The following is a 20,035-nucleotide window of genomic DNA, read 5'->3' on the forward strand; positions in this document are numbered from 1 at the left end:
CGTATCTGCCACTCCCCCGCCGCCACCGATGGAGGAAACAGAAGTGTGAGCGCTAACTAAACTAGCATCAGCAGCCAAGTACTGCCTGTGTGTTCTGGACACTTCCACCCCGTCAGAGCGCTGCCCCGGGGTGGAAGTGTCCCCCGACCGGGACGAATGTTCTCACATTCGTCATAAATTGAGCCCAGAAAGTTCTACTGGGACCAGCCCTACTAGTTATTATAACAACTATGAACAATAATGAACAACTAATGAGCCTTCCAGCATCAAGCCCTCCTCGTATCTGGACCTCCGTCTGGACAATCCGACAGCCTTGATATCCGACATAAAAGAAGGTTTTACATGAAGTGTCGGATTATCGAGTCACGACTGTACATCGGCTCACCTAATGTTGAACAAATAATCTCTGGTGTCTATTTACATCATAAACATTTTGGTAGGATTTAATAGTTAATCTAAGTCATGTGTGAAAAATGTGACAAACTTTAACAGAAGCAGTCATTCTGTTCCACCTAACGGATGTGAAATAAATTTGAGTGACACTAAAAAACATGTTGGAGCTGCACAGGACAGCTAACGGTGTGGAAATGTGAGTCTGTCTCTAATCCGACATGTTAGTTAGACATCCTCCAAAAATAGGTTAAGCTGAGATGCTTTGATTGTAAAATGCATCACATGAAGCATATTGAGAGTCCAGCGTTTTTCTTTTCTTTCACTGACCTCGTGCTTATTGTGAATCCAGTGTAGATGACAGAAGGCCTCAGAACCTGCAGGTCACATTGAAAACCGTAGCTTTATTGTACCTGTCAATGCAAATGATCATTTACACCAGATTATGTGCACGTCGTTCACAATGAGAACCATCACTGTGTTTTTTTCTAGTTGCTAAGAATAGCCTGTTGCTGTGTTAAGCTTTATGAAGTGACCGAACAGGTGGTGTCTGATGAAGCTGCTGAATCGTGTTGAATGCAGCTTCAGGGAAAGCTTCTTTCTTAGTCATTATGGACATCAGTGCTTAGTTCTTGATGATGAAGTTAAACCAGTGTCCAGGTCTGGTTTAATTTTACCCTCCACAGTGTACTTAGTCCAAATGCTTGATGTCTTTTCACTCCTGTGTTTCACCTGTGTCTGATCCTCATTTGTAATAACTGTGTAGCTTTTGTAGTTTTCAATAAAAGGACGGGCGCTGCTCTTAGCAGCTGATGCACATTTTACTCTCTGATCCTCTACGTGATTGTCTCTATTCTATATAATTGCCTAGATGTACAGAAATGTGTTGATGCAGTGCTGCCAGATTCCTCTTTTGCTGTTAATTTGGATTTGACATGTGTGTATGTGTACCTGCACAGATGCTGATGGTGAAGGCAATTGGAACAATTCACAAGGTGTGTGTGTGTTTGTACTAGGATAGCAGATGTAGGACAAAATGTTTTAAAGCTATCTTACAAAATCACCGTTAAAAAGAAAATCTCCATTATGTCACCTCTTATTACATTAGCAAACTAAAGCCTGCAGACTTGTAAACACTTCTTTAACCAGATGTCAGGCCCCTCTGTTGCATGCCGATCACAAACCCCCGTAGCATGTAGTAGCCCATGTCAGGCATCTGACAGGAAGCTGTTGTGATGTGCTGCTGTTTTACCGCTTTAGATCCCAACGCCAACCCCAACAAGCGCCAGAGGCAGCCGGCTCTCCTGGGCGACCACCCCCCTGACTATGGTAACCACCCCGTCAACAAACTGGTGTGATGTGTGGAGTCCATTCCAATACTGTCTGGAACAAAGATTTATTTTCTCCTCTGCTACAGGTGGCCCTCAAGGAGGTTATCACGGCTACAATGACGACAGCTACGGCCCCCCTCCTCCCCATCGCATGGGGCCAGGTATGGGTGGGCGTGGCCGGGGTAGCCAGCGTTACGGTCCTGGATATGGACCGCCGCCGCCGGAGTATGGTCCTCATGCCGACTCCCCGGTCCTCATGGTGTATGGCCTGGAGCCCTCCAAGATCAATGCGGATAAAGTCTTCAACATCTTCTGTCTCTACGGCAACGTGGAGAGGGTGAGTCAAGGGATGCTCGGCAAAGAACGCCGACTCTCTGCACGCCGTACAGGTTCTAGGTGGTTTTTGTTTAAATGTTTACACACTGGAGATCTTAATGCCATCTAAAGTCCTTGCTCTGTTTTTTGTTGTTTTTACGGTTATGAATGAATAGACACCATAACTGATGACTTTCTCAGCTTATCCATGAAGTCAGATGTCACTGATTCATTTGATTGATCTGATGTCTTAAGCTTAAAGACGTCACTATCGTTAATTTTACATGCGTGCAGTCAGTTGTTGTTTTTTTTCTCTCCATAGGTCAAGTTTATGAAGAGCAAGCCTGGAGCTGCGATGGTGGAGATGGGAGACTGTTACTCTGTGGACCGGGCCATCACTCACCTCAACAACAACTTCCTGTTCGGACAGAAGCTCAATGTTTGGTAACAGCAGTTTTAAATATTCAGCATTGTCTGTTAAAGAAAGATGCACAATGCGGAGCTGGATATGCAGATGTGAGACGTGTGGCCTCTTTCCTTGCAGTGTGTCGAAGCAGCAGGCCATTGTGCCCGGGCAGTGCTACCAGTTAGAGGACAACACCAGCAGCTTCAAAGATTTCCACGGTTCCCGCAACAACCGCTTCACCTCCCCAGAGCAGGCGGCTAAAAACCGAATCCAGCACCCCAGCAACGTCCTACACTTCTTTAACGCGCAGCCAGACATTTCTGCAGAGATCTTCAACCAGGTAAGAGGAGCGACCGTCTGCAAAGTAAAGATGTTCCACAAGTCACCACCTCAGAGTTTCACTGCAGCCGGTCTCTCCTTCCAGGTCTGTGAAGAACTGGGAATCAAGAGCCCCACAAGTGTGAAGCTGTTCACCGGAAAGAGTGAGTAATGCCTTACAGTCTGTTGTTTTAAGTGTGCAGTCATTAAGATGATTAATGAGGATTCTGGCTTCTGGATTGGGGGAAAGTCAAGTGGTTCAGCAGATTTGCTTAAGACAGTGAAATGCAATATAAAAAACTGATCAGAGCAAAGTGAAAGGAGCTTTATTACCGGGTGGGTGACGAAGGTGAGAGTCACGGGGTAAATCATGGACGGTGGTGAAAAACGAATAAGAGGAGCCTTACCACTGCAGCAGCTTATGGGAGCTCTGTAATCGGCCCTTTCAGCCTTAAAAGTGCACCAAAACAACGACAGAGTCAAAGTCACATAGTAAATACAAATGTGGATCATTTTATGTTGTTGATGATGACGTTAGAAAGGAGGGCTGCAGGTGTCTCAGTGGTTAGCACCGTGGCCTCACAGCTAGAAGGTCGCCGGTTCACGTCCCGGTGAGGACACCCGGGATCTTCCTGCGTGGAGTCTCCATGTTCTCCCCGTGCAGCGTGGGTTCTCTCCGGGTTCTCCGGCTTCCTCCCACAGTCCACAAACATGCTGAGGTTAATTGGTGATTGTAAATTGTCCGTAGGTGTGAATGTGAGTGTGCTTGGTTGTCTGTCTCTAAGTGTAGCCCTGTGATAGACTGGTTACCTGTCCAGGTGAACCTGCCTTCACCCTGAGTCAGCTGGGATAGGCTCCGCCCCCGTAGTGAGGATTAAGGTGTAGAGATGATGGATGGATGTTGTCCTCCTTGATTTCAGCCAATCAGCATTTGTCTCCTGTGAATGTAATCAGTCAGCATTAACCTCCAGCCCTGGAAACCCCTGGAAACAGTCCTGATAGAGGGTCTACAGCGGCGGTTCTTGTGGTCAAAGCACAAAAGGCTCATGCTACTCTAAATTGGCACTCAAGTTCCTGCAGTGGAAAACTACCCGTTGACAGTAAATTGATGAATAATTCCTGCTTTTTTTCCCTTCGTTTTAGCAATAATTTTTCTTCTTCAGTCACACACACAAACACACACACACACACATATACATATACATATAGTGATGTATCATAAATGATTGTATATGAGTGTGGCACAGTCATGACACCCTGGTTGCTATGGGCAACACATCATGATAGTATTGTGAGTTACTGTGTGATCCCCACCCCTCCTTCAACGTGATCCATGTGACAGAAAATCAAAGGCAGCTCCTTGTCTAAACCCAAGGTGTGATCTGCTTCCTGCTTTTAGCCCATTAGCACATACTTATGATGGTTGTGTGACCCAACAGGTGAGCGGAGTTCTTCTGGTCTGCTTGAGTGGGAATCCATCAACGACGCCATGGAAGCTCTAGCTATGATGAACCATTATCAGATGAAAAACCCTAGTAAGTCTTTAACCTGGTACATCAATACAACAGGTTTTGTTGTTTATAAAAGCTGTGCGTACAGTTGTTCATCTGTCCTGAACATTTTCTAATTGTGTCTGTCTTGTGTCTTCTAGGTGGGCCTTACCCTTACACACTCAAGTTGTGTTTCTCTACCACACACCATGCCAACTAAATACTCTCCTCTCAACCTGTTTGTAATGTTTTGTGTCTTTGCATTGAGTATACTGCAGTTCTGTTGTCACGTACCATTAAAACAGTATTGACAAAAACTAGGATTAATGTGCTTTAGAAGATGTTACTTAAATTATACTTTTTTAATGATTTTATTTTACAAAGGTTTTTTCAATCGGTTGTTTGTTTTGTACGTTCACAACACTAGATCTGAACGCCACCGCCGCCACCCTCAAGTTTTGGTTTTTAAATAAAGTGAGCAGTAACTATGGTGTGAGTGCTGCTTCGACCGGTGTTCACATCGTCAGAGGTGTTTTGTATCGTCGTTTCTTCAGGTCCATTCGTGGAAATAAAGAGACAGTGGTTTGCCAGTTCTTACCAAGAGAAGCTGCTGCTCTCTTATGTGCCTTTTACACTTACATAGCCACATCAATATTTCTGCATTAATGAGTTATTTTCATCACATCTAAATATATCATTAGATACAACTCATTGTTTACCTCCAGACTCACACACTATGTGTAGGTTTATTTTAAGGATTTCACACACACATCTGTAATATCTTTATAACATTCATAAAGTGTTCTGCTAAACAGCTCAAAGGATCCGTTTTCACTTCCCCCGGTGTGAAAATGAGTGACATTACCAGTCAGCACCGGGGCTGAACGTTTCCTCTTTACCTTGAACCTGCTGATGACGGTCTCACAGATGGAGACCTCCAGGGCTTTGGACATCATAAACCTAAAGAACCAGTCCTGCCAATCCAAATTAGAATTGGGTTTCTGGTTTGATAAAAACTGAATTACTGTACGTCAATATTACAACTTGCCATTGTGTAGTGTAAAGTAGTTTTACTGTGCTTAAGTCTAAAGTGAGCTGGTATGCTGAGCTGCAGCTGGTGGGTGGTGAGAGAGGCAGGGTCTTCATAGATATTCTAGAGGAAGCAGCAGCATAGCTCTGTGGTTTTAGGGCAGAACAGGATTATTTTCACGGAGAAACCTCTAAATCTGTAACTCTGAGGTGAAACGTCAGAGGTTAAATCGGAACTTCACGACTAGCAGGTTGACTCGAAACTCTCGACTCAAATGAAAACTGCTTTTGAAAATAGTTTGTCTACATTACCATCAAAGTTTTCATCTTTTCTCAGCTTAGTGTAGGTCTGCAGTGTGAACACGTACCTGGACAAACCTTCTGGGTTTGAGGTAGAGCCTGTTTTCCTCAGACCAGACACCACAGCATCAGTTTGCAGCTGTTGTGTGTTCGTCTTGGTGTGCAGTCACAGGAGGAGTAGCTGTGGAACATCTCAAGAAAACTGTCTGCTTTATATACTGGTGGTTTTAAAGTTGTGTGAAAAAGGGGCAGACCATTATGGGTTGTTTTTTCCTCCTAGGGCCAGTACTGATACCAGTTATTCCTAAACAAGGAGACAGATGACTGATATTTAGAACCGGTGTACACATGTAGTGAGAATGAAAATCATGGTTTTTAAATAATAATAAAAAAAAAAACTAACTCCAACACAAAACTTGGTCCAAATGTCTTTGTTTATGTTTTACACGTTTAGTTAAAAGAGAACTTTTCAAGATTTGATTGGCTGTTACTGATGACTACAGACACAGAGTAAAAGTATTTCCAAGGTATTATTTTACTTTATTTATTGATCAGGAATCATTTTAATGACACCAATAATGGAACCCGTCGGCCAGGCTGTGTGCTACAGCGTGGTGCTATCCGACCCGGAACCTCTGCTCTTATCGCCGGTCCAGTCCGGACCGGACCCCACAGCCTTTCCCCTGTGTTTGCCGGTTCCACCTCCCGCCGCTCGCCGCTTTCTTTCCCCGCCGTTCACCGGCGCTAATCACGATAGTAGAGAAAAGAAAAGAAACAAAGGCGCGAGAGTCGGACTACAGCTCCCAGAGTGCCCCGCGGCCGCCGTCGCGTAGGTGTTTCCGGTGTCTTATAACATTTTACTTCCTTCCACACAGACCGAACAAACCGAGAAAGAAGACGTCGCTAAGTTTTAAATGTTCGCCCAAACAGTCGCGCTCTGAGCTCGCCTTTCGTTCACATTTCGTCGTAGAATTCGCGGCATGTGGCGAATGCTGTCCGACGCCTGAAGAATCGTTGAGAACCGTAGACCGCACCGCGTAGGCCTCCGAAGAAAGTTTGGTCGCGGGCCTGTAAACAACATGTCCTCCGCCTCGCAGTCTTCCTCTAGACGGCAATGGTGCTACCTCTGCGATCTGCCCAAGATGCCCTGGGCCATGCTGTGGGAGTTCAGCGAGGCCGTGTGCCGGGGCTGCGTCAACTACGACGGCGCGGACCGAATAGAGCTCCTCATTGAGACTGCCAGGCAGCTGAAGAGCACGCACGGAGTTTTAGACGGCAGGTCCCCCGGTCCGCAGCAGGGCAAGCCCAGCTCCTCCGGGCCCATGGAGTCGGGGCGGCAGCACGGGGAGCGTGTAGACAGGGGGAGGGGTGAGTATGGGGTGTCCTCTCGCCTCCCCAACGGCCTGCACAGAGCTGAAGATGTGGGCTTGTCAGAGGGCAGCCGGCAGAGCCCCAACACCCGCCGGGCCATAGCTGGGGCAGTCCCCGGGCTGCATGGCACCATATCCCATGCACTGATAGCCCAGGGGCTGGTGGCGGCCCCTCATGGGCTCTTAGCCCCACTATCAGGCTCCAGAGCGGGGGCCACACCTATTGCAGTCTCAGCTGGGCCCATCATGGGTGATGCTGGCAGAAGACAGGCCGTGTCCCTGGGTGTGGGGGCCAGCACCTCTGCTCTGGTGGGTATAGACCCTGCAGTGTGGAGGACCAATGAAGTGATGGCTGAACTGAACGAGGTGGCTCGGAGCAGGGTCGAAGGCTGGCCAAACCGTCCCAAAGCGGTGCGGGACGTACTCGTGGCTCTCAGCAGCTGCGTCCCCTTTAATGTCCGCTTCAGGAAAGACCATAATCTCATGGGTCGCGTTCTGGCCTTCGATGCCAGCTCAACTCCAGAGTTCGAGCTGAAGGTGTTTGTGGAGTATCCTGCTGGCTCTGGAATGATCTTCGCTGGAGTCCCAGACCTGGTCAGGCAGATGTTCCGCGACTCAGCCAAAGATGCAGGTAAAGCAGTGAACTCTGGGCTCCGCTATGTGGAATATGAGAAGCGGCAAGGCACAGGAGACTGGCGCGGGCTGTCCGAGCTGCTGAATGATGGTGTGCGTATGTTTAAAGAGCCTCCAATCCCAGAGGTGCTGCCACAGCCAGATGCAGTGTTGCCTTTGGCAGCTGCTGGACGTCCTGGACCAGCGAAAGGGACAACCAGGCGTCGCAAGGCTTCTCCGGGCTCTGAGAATGGAGAAAGCGAAGGGAGGCCGGATCATCCTGCAAGGGAGCCCTGGCCCCGAGGTGCTTACTCAGGCATGGAGCCTCTTCCTGGCATGGCTGCACCTCAAGAGGGCCCACCCCGTCTCCACAGCCAGCCGTCACCCATCTCTGCCCTCATGGGGGTCGCCGACAGCCTGAGTTCCAGTCAGATGGCCAGAGATAGCCCCAGCATGTCCACAGCCCACTCTTCCTCAGCCGGGCGTCCCACCAGCAGCAGCCCCTCCACTGCCTCCACCTCAGTCTCCCAGGCAGCCATGGGGCAGGGCTTGAGTGCGATTGGGCCGAGCAGCAACGCCAGCGCTGGGGAGTCTACAAGCGGTGCTCAGGGCGCCCTGCTCTGCTGCACCCTCTGCAGAGAGCGCCTGGAGGACACTCACTTTGTCCAGTGTCCATCTGTCCCACACCACAAGTTCTGCTTCCCCTGTACCAGAGGATTCATCCGAAGCCAAGGTCAAGGAGGAGAGGTGTACTGCCCCAGCGGAGAGCGCTGCCCCTTGGCTGGATCCACCGTGCCTTGGGCCTTCATGCAGGGAGAGATCTCCACCATCCTGGCTGGAGACGGAGATGTGACAGTAAAGAAGGAGAACGACCCTTGACGTCTCCATCCTGTGGTGGTGAATGGTAAGACGGTGAGGAACCATCGTTTATGTGCTTACTGAACCAGCATCTTTCTCTCATAGTGTCACTTCAATAATGCATTTTAAAGCAACCATCCAAAGTAGTTTGAACAAAAAACAAACCAACACAAAGCAAACAGGACAGGATGTGAAGTCTCAGTGAGGAGTTCCAGAGAAAACTTTATGCTTTAAATGTCCTAATGTTAGAGCAGCTTCAGGGTCCCGTTTTATTCCTAAGATCAGCTTTAATAATCAGTGTTCTCTCCCAAACTGTACAAAGGTGAAGACAGTCTGATCACAGTGTTCAGCATCATGACAAGCACATGGGCTCCTGGTCGCTGGCAGCACAGCGTTAGAAATCAGATTCTAATGTGGTATCAGGCCAAACTACAGAGAGGAACTGGTGCTAGAAATGAGCATCTAGACTTGTTTTTCTTCTTTGTGCACTCTGAAGAAAAACGATGCGTTGACTTAATGTGCAGGCTGATGCTGGACTGTGTGAGAATGACTCTGCTGCCTTCTGGGTACCGGTCCTGGTGTAACACCGTACACAGAGTTTATAAGATCACAGCAGAGAACTGTGGACATCTACTCCTGATGTTCCACGAGTCAGCCTAGAACAGAATTGATCAGTTGCTATAATTTTAAAGCCACCATATTTATTTATTTCATAACAGCAGAATAGCAGACAGCACCGTGTTCCAGCTCCTTTATTATTTAGTCAGCTCCAGTTGGTGTATTGGACAGAACTTTTGCATCCGTCACGGCATCACGACGCCTCGCTAGGATGCCGACTGAAAACTTAGATGCAAGTAGAAGAATGTGAAATCTGACATGAAGAGTTTATATATATATATAACAACCACAGAGCATTGATGTTTCATTTAAACTTAATGTGGGAAAATAAAAAAGTATATATGAAGACAAAAAAAATCATCCAATACATACAGAAACCAAAAAATAAACCCATTTGGTCTAATATTTTTGCATTCCATAAATTAGCTTTAATGAATTATTTCTGTATTTCTAATTCCTGCATCTATATAAACTACGTGATTGGTCCTGACGTCAGTTTACAGCAGGATTGGTCAACTGGACAAACCAGACAAAAACTAATTATCCCCCAACTAATGTGGATGGCATCGGCTAGCTCGCTATGCTAACCTCCTTACAACACTATGCAGTAGCTTTGATTGAGCTGAGGACCTCCTACCGTCTACAGCGATACAAGAAGTCATTATGTCCCTTTTCATTTGATTTGTTCATACCAGATATTTTTCCTTCTGCAGATCTTGGAACGTGCTGCAGAGCTGATTAGCAACCGCTGTTTTCAGTTGTTCATGTAGTTTTTTGGTAGCAGCATCCTCTGGTTGCATCGTCACAAATGTTCTGTTAATCTGAACATCTCAGACCAAACATCTGGATCTGTCAGCGTGGGCTTTCAGGTGTTTGATGTTCAGTGTCAGTATTTTCTGACATTATCAACCAAACTAATCGTTTAAACTGAAGAAGACTAATAAGAGTCAGTAACATCCCTGATGTGTTGTACTGGAGGCACATCTTTAATCAAAGACCAAACTCCTGAAAGTTTGTTGAGACTTTTGTCCCCTGAAGGCTGCCGTATGCAGCCCTGTGCAGAGGTGTGAGCATCTACAAGTGAAGGAAGAAACTTTCAGTAGTGATGACACCAATAGTTTTTATTTCTCAGTTCCATACGGATTTCTGTAAAGACAGAACAGTACCGGTTCTGTTCAGTATGTTTGTACACAGCACCTGGCAGACCAGCAGAACCAGCGTCAAGAGAACTAGTGTGTCTTCTGTCTCCTCGTGTAATCCAGACCGACTCAGAGCTCTGTGGGGGTCAGACCATCTTTGTTCTACTTGTAGCTGAAGGTGGCTCTTTGTGGCTCATTGTTCTGCTGCAGAACGAATTTGGGACCAATCAGATGGAGTCAAGTGATGGACATCAGTCTCTGAAGTCTTTGCTCAGTCCTGTATGTGTAAAGAAAAGCCTCCAGACAGCTACACCTGCATGCAGCAGAGTGTCAGGGCTCAGCTGGAGGACACAGCACTCCTCTGTTGTTCTGCTCCTAACGCTTCTTCTTCTTCTCTCTCCACAGTGGATCAAACACTTTGAAAGCACTTCCCTATTATCTCAAGCAGAGGTCCACTTTGGCTGCAGTTCATCGTGTGCCTCCAAGAACAGAATAACTCTGAACCCCTGGAGGACAACTACACAAAGTCCGGTAACTAAAGACACAAACAAGACTCACAAGGAGAGGAACGGGTCTGCGTGTTGGGGCTCGGCTGCCGAGCGCTGAGCCCCGACCGGGTCTGCCTCGGTCCAGCACGGCAGAGGCCTCGTTTCAAACAGCCCAGGATTTTGAAAGCACACGCTTGTTTTTAAGAACGACAATCTCATTTGTCTTTTATTTGTGTTTTTGTTCTCAATGTCACATCCTGTCCTACCAAGATGCAGGACGTCGATACTGATAGATGGTCTGACAGAAACATGCAATCCTTCAAAAACCGAATGTTCAAAAATGTGGAAAAAACCATTGGGTCCTTAAAGCCAAGGAGCGAAAAATGTAACCCCACGGTCTGTCTCTTAGGTATTCTCCTTATATTGTATGTCAAAAATGTGAATTTACTTTCAATATGGCTATGTAATTTCTATTTTTGATACAATACAAATTTATATGTATTTGTTTATAGTGATAAGAAGACCAAAGATGGCTTCATGCTCAATGTAATTTTATTGTATTGTAGCTGTGTATGCTGTATTCACCGATAACCTTGGCATCAGTCACTAATTAGTTCATCTATCACAGAGGTAAGCTTGTTTTGTCTATTTACTTTTTGAATTATATGTATGGTAAGATAATTAGCATCACAATCTTCAATGGTTAACCCACATACTGGTGTGATCTCTACAGGTCAATTCTACAATAAAATTAAAACGAGAAAACACTTCTGGGCTCACGTGTGTGTTTTTATAGAAACTTTATTTGATAAATATTTGGACGATAACATGATTCCCCACACCAGGTAAAGCAGAAGCCCGTCACAAGGTATCAGTCTGCACCAATCAGAACCACAGCTTTGTAAACACGCTGAGTAACAACCAGTGAGCTGATCACTGAGAGGAACCAGGATATGGAGCTCTGCTGGCTCATCCCATTCCTCCTCACTGACCAGCCCAGTGGTCCTGCAGGAGGAACATCAACTCAAACACATGCATACGTTCCCAAATTCTGATGTTGTTTTCATCCATAGATCAGATGAACTCCTGCTGTTCTCTTTGGCAACAACGTGAGCTGATGTGAATCAAATAGAAGACACTGATGCTGCTGCTGTTCATAATCTGACTGATCAGGTACCTTCCAGGCCCACGCACACGTCACCAGAAGCTTTTTTCTTTTGCACGTGCAAGAAGCTGTGAACCCAGGTTTGTGTAACTCCTCACTTTCACTCCAGCGGTTCAGAAACGAGCCGACTGTAGCCGGGTTGCTTAAGTGCTTGTGATTGTAGAGTGCAAAATGAATTTATTCAGCCAATCTGAGTATAAAAAGCACAATAGAAAAGTAATTGTAAACACCACAACCTCATCCCAGATCTTCAGCTAACATCAAACATTACTCTGTAAACATGTGTACACCAGACAGTGGTATGAATCCTAAATGCCTTTACATGTGGTATAATCTCATCCACGCCACTTTGATCATAAGATGCCAAAATGAGCAGTGGTCTGAGTCGTGTAGTGGTTCTGGGCGGTTCAGATGGGGCACCCGGTGTCTCCCAGGGCCTCCTGAGCTGCCTTCAGGGTCTCTCGCTTCACACACTTCCAGTAGCCGGAGATGCCGTTCTGAGGCTGAACCTGAGGACAGAACGGACGGTGAGACGGCAGCCTGAGAGCAACGAGAGCTGAAGCTGTTAGCAGCAGGATTCATGTTTCTGCCACCAGGAATCAGAGCCACAGAGAGGATATGACCACTGGTTTGGTGGACGGTGAAACGTAGTCGGACTCTACGAACAAGGACAGAAGACTAAATCATAGGTACAAACAGCACACAGTTTGTCTACAGCAGGGGTGTCCAGTCCTGGTCCTGGAGGGCCACAATCCTGCATGTTTGAGATGTTTCCAACACACCTGATTCAAACGATCAGCTCATCATCAAGCTCTGCAGAAGCCTGATAACGATCCTGATCGTTTGAATCAGGTGTGTTGGAAGAGGGAAACATCTCAAACATGCAGGACTGTGGCCCTCCAGGACCAGGATTGGAGACCCCTGATCTACAGACTTCCTCAGACTTGATGAGTTCATTTATTCAGAAAACTTGTTAAAGAAATAATGTGACGTTTTGGAAAATGCATTCACTAAGAGTTTGGTTATTTCTGTTTGTTACATATGAAAACTTGAGGCAGCAGCTGGAGGCCATCAGGCTCTACAGGTTAAAACATCTGGGTATCAGCTGAACATGAAGATGGACACGACAGTCAGTCCAGTCTGATGGATGGAGATCAAGATCTTAGTTCTGCTTCATGGTGAGATGTGACCAGTGTTTGTCTTCTAAGTGAAAAAGCAGGAAGCAGGTTTTTTTTCTGCAGCTAATGAATCCCGACATGTACGGTGAAGGTGGACGAGCTCACCTTCAGACCTCGCAGCACTCGGTCTTTCATCACGCCAATGAACTCCTTGTGGCTCAGGCAGTTGTCTCCGTCCATATCGAAGAGCTTGAACACCGTGTCCAGCACGTTCTCAGACAGGTCGTGGCCTGTGGCGATCCTCACAGCTCGCTTGAACTGGGCTGAAATTAGCAGAAAGAAAAGCCGAGTCATCTCCAGCCTGCAGACAGCGCTGGCAGAAAGCTGCTCAGCTCTGAACATCAGAGAGGAGTTACCCATTCCCACTGGACGGTTGGCTTCTGTGACCATCTTCATGGAGAAGGCGAAATCCTCCAGGTTGTTGGTGAAGAGGCAGAAGACTTTGAACTCATCAAATGTGATGCTCTACGGAGGAAAACATGTGGTTCAGTCTCAGGCCAAATGAAACCTCATTCTGAGGACGAGGACAGTGGGAGTACCTGGCCAGCAGGGATCTTCTTCCTCATGTTCTCCCAGTAGACTTCATTGTCTTCCTCGTTGGTGTAGTGAAGCAGCCACTCGGCAAAGTCTTCCCTCCGCATGGTGTCCATACCTCTGGAGAACTGCAGGAACTCCATCTCCTGCACTTCGGCCTGCAGGTCCTCCATGAACCTGAACAACACAGAGCGCTGGTGTAACCGATGCTTTGTTCAAGAGAAACCTGATCGAGTCCAAACAACGAAGGCCGACGCTGTTCTGGACCAATAAACGGGAAAGTACAGAATAAGAAGTAGCAGAGAAGATGTGGTGTCTCCATCCTGCTCAGTCGACTCAGAATGTGAAACAGCACAAAACAAAATCAGGTGAGTGTCTGAAGCTTTGAGATTCACTGCGATTCCCATCAACACTACACTTTTTAAAATAAAATATATCATATTATTGTACAGAAGCTGAAGTTCTGTGACGAGATTCTCAGCCCAGTCATGTTCCCTCACTTCACACATCACTGCCTGTTCAACTTAAACCAGATCCACCCTCAGACTCTGGTCCTTCACCTGGAAAACGTCAACGCATTTTTTAAATGTTCACCATAACATAAGCAGAAATGTCTTTTATGTTTCAGTAAATAAAAACCCAACTACCAAAATGTAATACTTCTTTATTATTTAGTTTTCTAACATTTTGGCGCTGTCGGTTTTCCTCTGGGACTGGCTAGAACTCTTTGAGGTCTATAAAACCTCTCTGAAGGATGCCAAAACTTCCTCTATACAGGAAAAACCCTGAACCTTTAAACTCTGAACCAGGTCTTCACCCTAAAATCTAATGATTTATGTTTGGTTCCCCTGGTTACCTGTCCAGGTGAACCTGCCTTCACCCTGAACCAGCTGGGACAGACTCCTAGTGAGGATGAAGCGGTGTAGAGATGATGGATGGATGGATGTTCATGTTCCCTAAAGGGAGGCAAGTCCCTGCAAAGCCACCGTGTGGATAAATGTCCACAACACGACAAGTTCACGTACATGTTCTATACATCTTTGCCACAACCGCTGTTCTAACAGTGTGACTTCTACGACAGGAAACAGAACATCCATCTATCGCCCTCTGTGGGAAGAAGCCGGAGAACCCGGAGAGAACCCACGCTGCACACAGGAAGATCCCGGGTGTCCTCACCGGGACGCCAACCAGCGACCTTCTAGCTGAGAGGCCACGGTGCTAACCACTGATCCACCTGCAGCCTCCAAACAGTTCATCCACCGAGGTAAAGTTTTACTGTTTGTGTCCGACTTCAACCACAAAGTTTGATTCACTTGTGTCATTATCTACAACACAGTGGCGACATTAATACTTGATGCTTGTGGGCGCTCCTATAGCTCACCTGGTTGAGCGGGCGACCCATGAACGGGGCTATAGTTCCCTGGCGTGGCGTTTGTGAGTTCGATTCCCGCTCATGACAGTTTGCTGCAGGTCTCTCCCCCTTTCCTGTCTCACTCTCTCACTGCCCTGACTAATGAAGGCAAAAACGCCAGAAAAATAATCTTTAAAAAAAAAAAGCTTGATGCTTGATGAACATCACGTAGCCATAACTTAGGCTGCTCTAGCAGACTTTGCTGTCCTTGCTTCAGCGGTCCAGTGACACCACAGCATAGTCACAGCAAATGGATATGATGTGTGTCAGTGTGAGCACGTGATTTAATGTTTTCCACCTGGTATCTGGACATAACTGCATGTTCAAAGGTAACAGCTGATCTTTGGTGAAGGGCAGCTACAGAACATCTGACACGTCTGTTAACCTCAATTTAAAAAAAAAAAAAAAGCAGAAAAATAGACGTTTTCCTTTTTCTCACACAGGATTTGGTGCTGATGATCTTTAGAATGAAAGGAAAAGGCTGACCAGTGGTTTCCTGAAACCTTTGACATCAACACATACTTTTCTGTACACCAGCCGTCGACATGCAGACCGATACTGATCCTGTGGATCTCTGTAACGTAACCAGAGCAGCAGGACACTTCCTCACCTGCGGAACTCCTGATACTGCAGCTTCTTCTCTCCTCTCTTCCCAAAGAAGTAGGCCTGCAGCGTGGTGTTTGCAGCATCCCCTTCCTCTGCCGGTTTCTGTGCAGCATCCAGACACAGAGTGCTGTTAGCATCCAGACGTTACACGGAGAGAAAACATCTGTCCTCTGGAGGTAATGTGAACACCCACCTCTACACTGTCCTTAGGAACTCGCATTTTACCTTTCCCAATGATTTTCTTGAGCTTCATCAGCAAAAAAACAAAAACACATCATTAGCATCTTAGCAGTGAAGTCCACCGTGTTGAACAACATGTTTCTGTCACTACCTTAAAAATATAGAGCAGAGGGTTGTGTTGGTTTCTCTCACTTTAAACTTAACAACAGCTCTACAGCACAAAGATGAGACCACACTTCTGGGCAACGTCACTCAAATGATTTGAAGTTTGTGTTGCGTCTCAACAACCGCATTACTTCAAAGCTGAACAGAATTTTCTTTTGAGCAGAATTAAAAACTAACCGTTCAGATTTATTATTTTAAAAACAGAGTTCACAGCAGGAGCCCAACAAAAGGCACCTTTATTACATAAGATACCTCTAAAACATTACTGAGGTCCCACTGTTATGATTTTAACACCCAGCGGTTATCGAGAGGCGACACAACTTTCAATCATTCGACCTTTCGGTGATATTGTTGAATGCTGCACACAGCAGCCTCCCTCTTCTCAGGACGAAAAAGATCATTCAAACGAGCGACGTGTCCTCCGTCTACAACTCACACATGCACTTCCACTTCTCACTGAATGCTCGAGGCTTGTGCACCAACATGAAACTATAACACAAGGTGCAGAGCGTGCCAACATGCAGCCTACTGGGACGACAACTAGCGGCGGCCCGAGCTCCACTAAGGAACACAGAGGTCTTCTCTAAGGCATCACAGAGGACAAGTCTGGTTGGAACGGACACAAAAATGTCAGGTGACTTTAAACAAGCCGTCTGAGCTGAGGGGCCGACTCGGGCAAACACACAACAGATGTAAAACAGACTGGAGCAGCTCTGCCTCACCTTCACACGGCGCCTCGTCTCATACTTACAGCTGTGGCATCGGTGAGCGACGCAGCAGTAAAGGTGGCGACAGTTTGACATTTGAGTGCACACACATTTAGAACAACAACATCTGTGTTTAACGTGTTCTCCCATTATTCACACATGAAACAATCTGTGTCATGATGTTGTTCCCGTTAAACAATCAGGTCTTACCTTGAGAAACTCCTTTTTGTCGACATGCTCATTTCCATCAACATCAAGCATTTTGAAAGCTATATGAAATCCCGTGCGCGGCTCTGCAACAGCAACACACTGTCATTCATCTGGACTCAGAACAGCTCGAGTCAGTCAGTAAACTGGGTTAGTATTTGGAAACAGAATCAAACAAATGGTGTGTTGATAAACTGTCCAGTAACAGAGATCACAGGCAGGTCCGCTCAGCCCGGTACCGCCGAGGGTCACAAGGCAAGCTCATGCAAGTGTCGGCAAACTGGGAGCAACTTACTGGTCAGGATGGTGAGCAGGAACAGGTACTCTGTGTAGGACAGCAACCCTGGACGACACAAACACCGACTGCATTTAGAAATAAGATCTCCAACAATTATACTGACTGATGATGGAACAAACAATCTGCAGACAGACGAAGAGCTTACCGTTGTCTCCTAACGTCCTGAACAGATCGTTACCACCTCGAGCTTTAGAGGCAGCCGCCAGCATTTTGTTCACTTCCTACAGACACAGGTATGAAACAGGTAACGGGTCCGTTAGCCCAAACCGGTGCCTCCACAGGAGACGTGTAGTTCACACGCTGTCATACTGTAAACTTACCTCTGTTGTTAAAATCCTCTTCTGCAGCTTTCCTAAACAAGAAGAAACGACAAAGAACTGTAAAATCAAAAAGCAAAAAAACGTGAGATCAGCAGAGCATGTCAAGTCTTCTCATGTGTTCTGCCTTCATATATCTGGAAGTTATTTGTTGTTTTATGTACTTAAAGCGCAACAAGTAAATGTTGGATGGTCTTTCCAGTTCGATGGCTTCTTTCAGCCCTCTCTCAAACCATCTGTCCTCCCTGCAGGCCAACATCTGGATGTTGTTGTCTTCAAATGAGTGTCCTTTGTCCTGAAGATGCAGGTGGATGCTGAGTCCTGTCCTGAGGAGCTGCTCTGGATCTCCCACCCAGTCAGTCAGAACTGATGAAGTCTCTTGGATGAGAGGTGCAACGTCTTCAAGGAACTCAAGCAGGTCCAGCTGCTACGCTTAATCCACGAGAAGAACCAGGACCTGGAGGACTGAGGATCTTCACTGACAACAAGAAGGGAAGGACCTCACCACGATGGTTGGTTGGATTGTTGTATTTTCAGTGAAAAAACGTAATGCCAATCTAAAGGCGTTAAACCAATACGATGACTTAGAACTGTCAGAGAGCTGCTACCAACCTATTTACAACTACACTGTTATCAATTTGTTTTTTGTTTTTGATCGATTATCCATTTCTCTTATTATTCTGATTCCCCAGTGGCAGTCTTTCCAGCTCAGGTGTCATCGTATCTGAACAGTTCCAACAACCCGTTCTGGAAAAACAAAACTGCAAAAGCAGCCAGTTGGAGGCTTGTGCTGGGGCTGTTTGGCCAGCAGCTTATACGGAGCTCTGGACAGGTTGATGAGACGCCATCAACTCTGTATCCATAGATGTGAACACTTAAGCATGTCTCTGTGTTCTCCACAATCCTCAACCCTGTGCAGCTTTTCTTGGGTGAGGCTGGAGCCCTTCGTCTTTGTGAAATGCTTGAAAGAGGTGTGTCTGGTCTTGTGTGTACAGTTGAGTGATGAATTGTTGAGTCTTGTTGGTGGTGGACAACAACCAGAACAGCTTCAGGGTCGGTGACGTAGACGGTAGAAGAGTTTGGAAATACACACGGGATATAAACAGATTTTTTTCAAAAGAAAAAAAAAAAACAAGCACAGTGTCTGTCAAAAATCTAAACCTCCAGCACTTGTTTAGTTTGGCTGCAGTCTGGTGACTGGTAATGCTTCAGGCTGTGAAGATGTGGGAATCCAGCAAACGTCTGTGAACTGTACAGACGCATGTGTAGAAGCACGTGGAAAGCTAAGCTCTGAGTGTGCAGGATGTTTGTGTGGCTTACGGTCGACATTCTCCAGCATCACAGAGAACAAGAAGTCTCTGGGGGTCATGTAGGGCTCCTGTTCATAGACCACTGAGGCGAACTGGTTGAAACGGATCCTTCTGGCCGACAGCTGGGGGGCTGGAGCTTCCTGCACAACAGACACCAACAGCACTGTGACCCAACGTATACACATACATAGATAGATAGATAGCATTTTGTTTGTTTTTACAGGGACAGCCGCTACTTTACATCTACACAAATACACTATATACAACAACACAACACATGAAGTCTACCAGTGTGACGTAATAAATCTAAACTCTTTGGTCGTTATATTTCTCTGCTGCTTTAACTGAGAAAGGAGGCGGACCAAAGGTGGTACCCAGTCCCCTCTAGTCCTACCTGCCCAGGTATCCTCTAAAAGCAGGAGGAGGAAGATTATGAATAATTTCAAACATCAGGCATACATCTGTTCTGTCTGCTGGCTCAGTGAGTGGCCGCTGGGGGGCGCTACTCGATATAAACACATTACTAAGTGTTTACGCACTTTTTATAAATATCAAACTCATACGAATGTGTCACTGTTCCATCTATTTGGAGAAACGTTGCTTTAATGAGACAGTGACCAGAACGCAGGAGGAGCGACGGTCAGCTCCGTCTGCGCTCAACTTCGACGACACAAACTTTGTGTTCTTACTTTTTGTTCCTCCGCATGAACGGCGAAGGGCAGCGTCCTGCTGCTGGCGTGATACTGGTAATAACACAGGAGCCCGGTTCCGATTACAGAGCCCACGACACCAGGACCGACCGACCGGCGCACTGCTACGCTTTTCAGAGACCGAGGGCTCCTCAGAACGGTCCTCAGGACAGCGGCGACCTTCCCCCAGCTAGCCATCTTCAGGAAGCTAACTCGCTAGCTGTTGGTTAGCTGTGTATACACTCTGCGGCTTCCGTAGCTGCGCAGTAGAGCCGCGCCTCCAGGAAGCGACTGGTATGCAGGTCACGTGACGCCCCCAGTCCTACAATGTACGGATCAATGACTGAGGTCAGGTAGGAGAAGGATTGAACAGAAGAAATGGGAGAAGACAGAGCCGCAGCTCAGCCCAGCGAATAAATACATCTGTAGATTTTAACGAGCAAGCAGTGTTATGTAGCACCTTATCATACACAGAGGTTAAAGAAAAGAAAAGAAAAGAAAAGAAAAAGATAAAATGCAAAATACAGCAGAGTCAAATTTTATTTATTCATCTAATAATTAATTTGATCAACTTTATATTATTTCTGTGGGCTTTAACGCATGA

At 46.5% G+C, this 20,035-nt stretch overlaps 3 protein-coding genes across 4 annotated transcripts in view; 2 read left to right on the forward strand and 1 right to left on the reverse strand.

The window, feature by feature from the left end:
- The window catches only part of hnrnpl (heterogeneous nuclear ribonucleoprotein L), a 10,814-nt gene extending 5,961 nt beyond the window's left edge, over positions 1-4,853 (forward strand). Inside the window, exons 7-14 of the mRNA XM_008297383.1 lie at positions 1,350-1,385; positions 1,651-1,719; positions 1,808-2,058; positions 2,359-2,480; positions 2,581-2,782; positions 2,867-2,924; positions 4,200-4,295; positions 4,412-4,853. Coding sequence (XP_008295605.1) covers positions 1,350-1,385; positions 1,651-1,719; positions 1,808-2,058; positions 2,359-2,480; positions 2,581-2,782; positions 2,867-2,924; positions 4,200-4,295; positions 4,412-4,470 — 893 coding nt within the window. The 3' untranslated portion in view covers positions 4,471-4,853. The remainder of the gene's footprint in view (positions 1-1,349; positions 1,386-1,650; positions 1,720-1,807; positions 2,059-2,358; positions 2,481-2,580; positions 2,783-2,866; positions 2,925-4,199; positions 4,296-4,411) is intronic.
- Positions 4,854-6,427: 1,574 nt separating this feature from the next.
- Positions 6,428-11,431, forward strand: LOC103368864 (interferon regulatory factor 2-binding protein 1). 2 transcript variants are annotated; one of them, XM_008297385.1, is made up of 2 exons: positions 6,428-8,473; positions 10,582-11,431. In XM_008297385.1, exon 1 carries the CDS (start codon positions 6,659-6,661, stop codon positions 8,438-8,440), a length of 1,782 nt encoding a protein of 593 aa, XP_008295607.1. In that variant the 5' UTR covers positions 6,428-6,658; the 3' UTR covers positions 8,441-8,473; positions 10,582-11,431. The 2 variants fall into 2 exon arrangements, with proteins under 2 accessions (XP_008295607.1, XP_008295606.1); XM_008297384.1 differs by having other exon boundaries at positions 6,429-8,465.
- An 18-nt stretch (positions 11,432-11,449) lies between these two features.
- On the reverse strand, positions 11,450-19,690 carry micu2 (mitochondrial calcium uptake 2). The gene is made up of 12 exons (XM_008297386.1): positions 19,432-19,690; positions 18,753-18,882; positions 17,436-17,467; positions 17,261-17,336; positions 17,113-17,160; positions 16,821-16,903; positions 15,752-15,805; positions 15,563-15,660; positions 13,547-13,718; positions 13,364-13,472; positions 13,113-13,270; positions 11,450-12,338 (listed from the first exon to the last, which is right to left on the reverse strand). The coding sequence occupies exons 1-12, from the start codon at positions 19,627-19,629 to the stop codon at positions 12,237-12,239; spliced, it is 1,260 nt and encodes a 419-aa protein (XP_008295608.1). The 5' UTR covers positions 19,630-19,690; the 3' UTR covers positions 11,450-12,236.
- Between the last annotated feature and the right edge of the window lie 345 nt (positions 19,691-20,035).

This window comes from Stegastes partitus, unplaced genomic scaffold (genome assembly GCF_000690725.1).
Source record: "Stegastes partitus isolate 25-593 unplaced genomic scaffold, Stegastes_partitus-1.0.2 Scaffold1214, whole genome shotgun sequence".
NCBI classification, from domain to species: Eukaryota; Metazoa; Chordata; class Actinopteri; family Pomacentridae; genus Stegastes; species Stegastes partitus.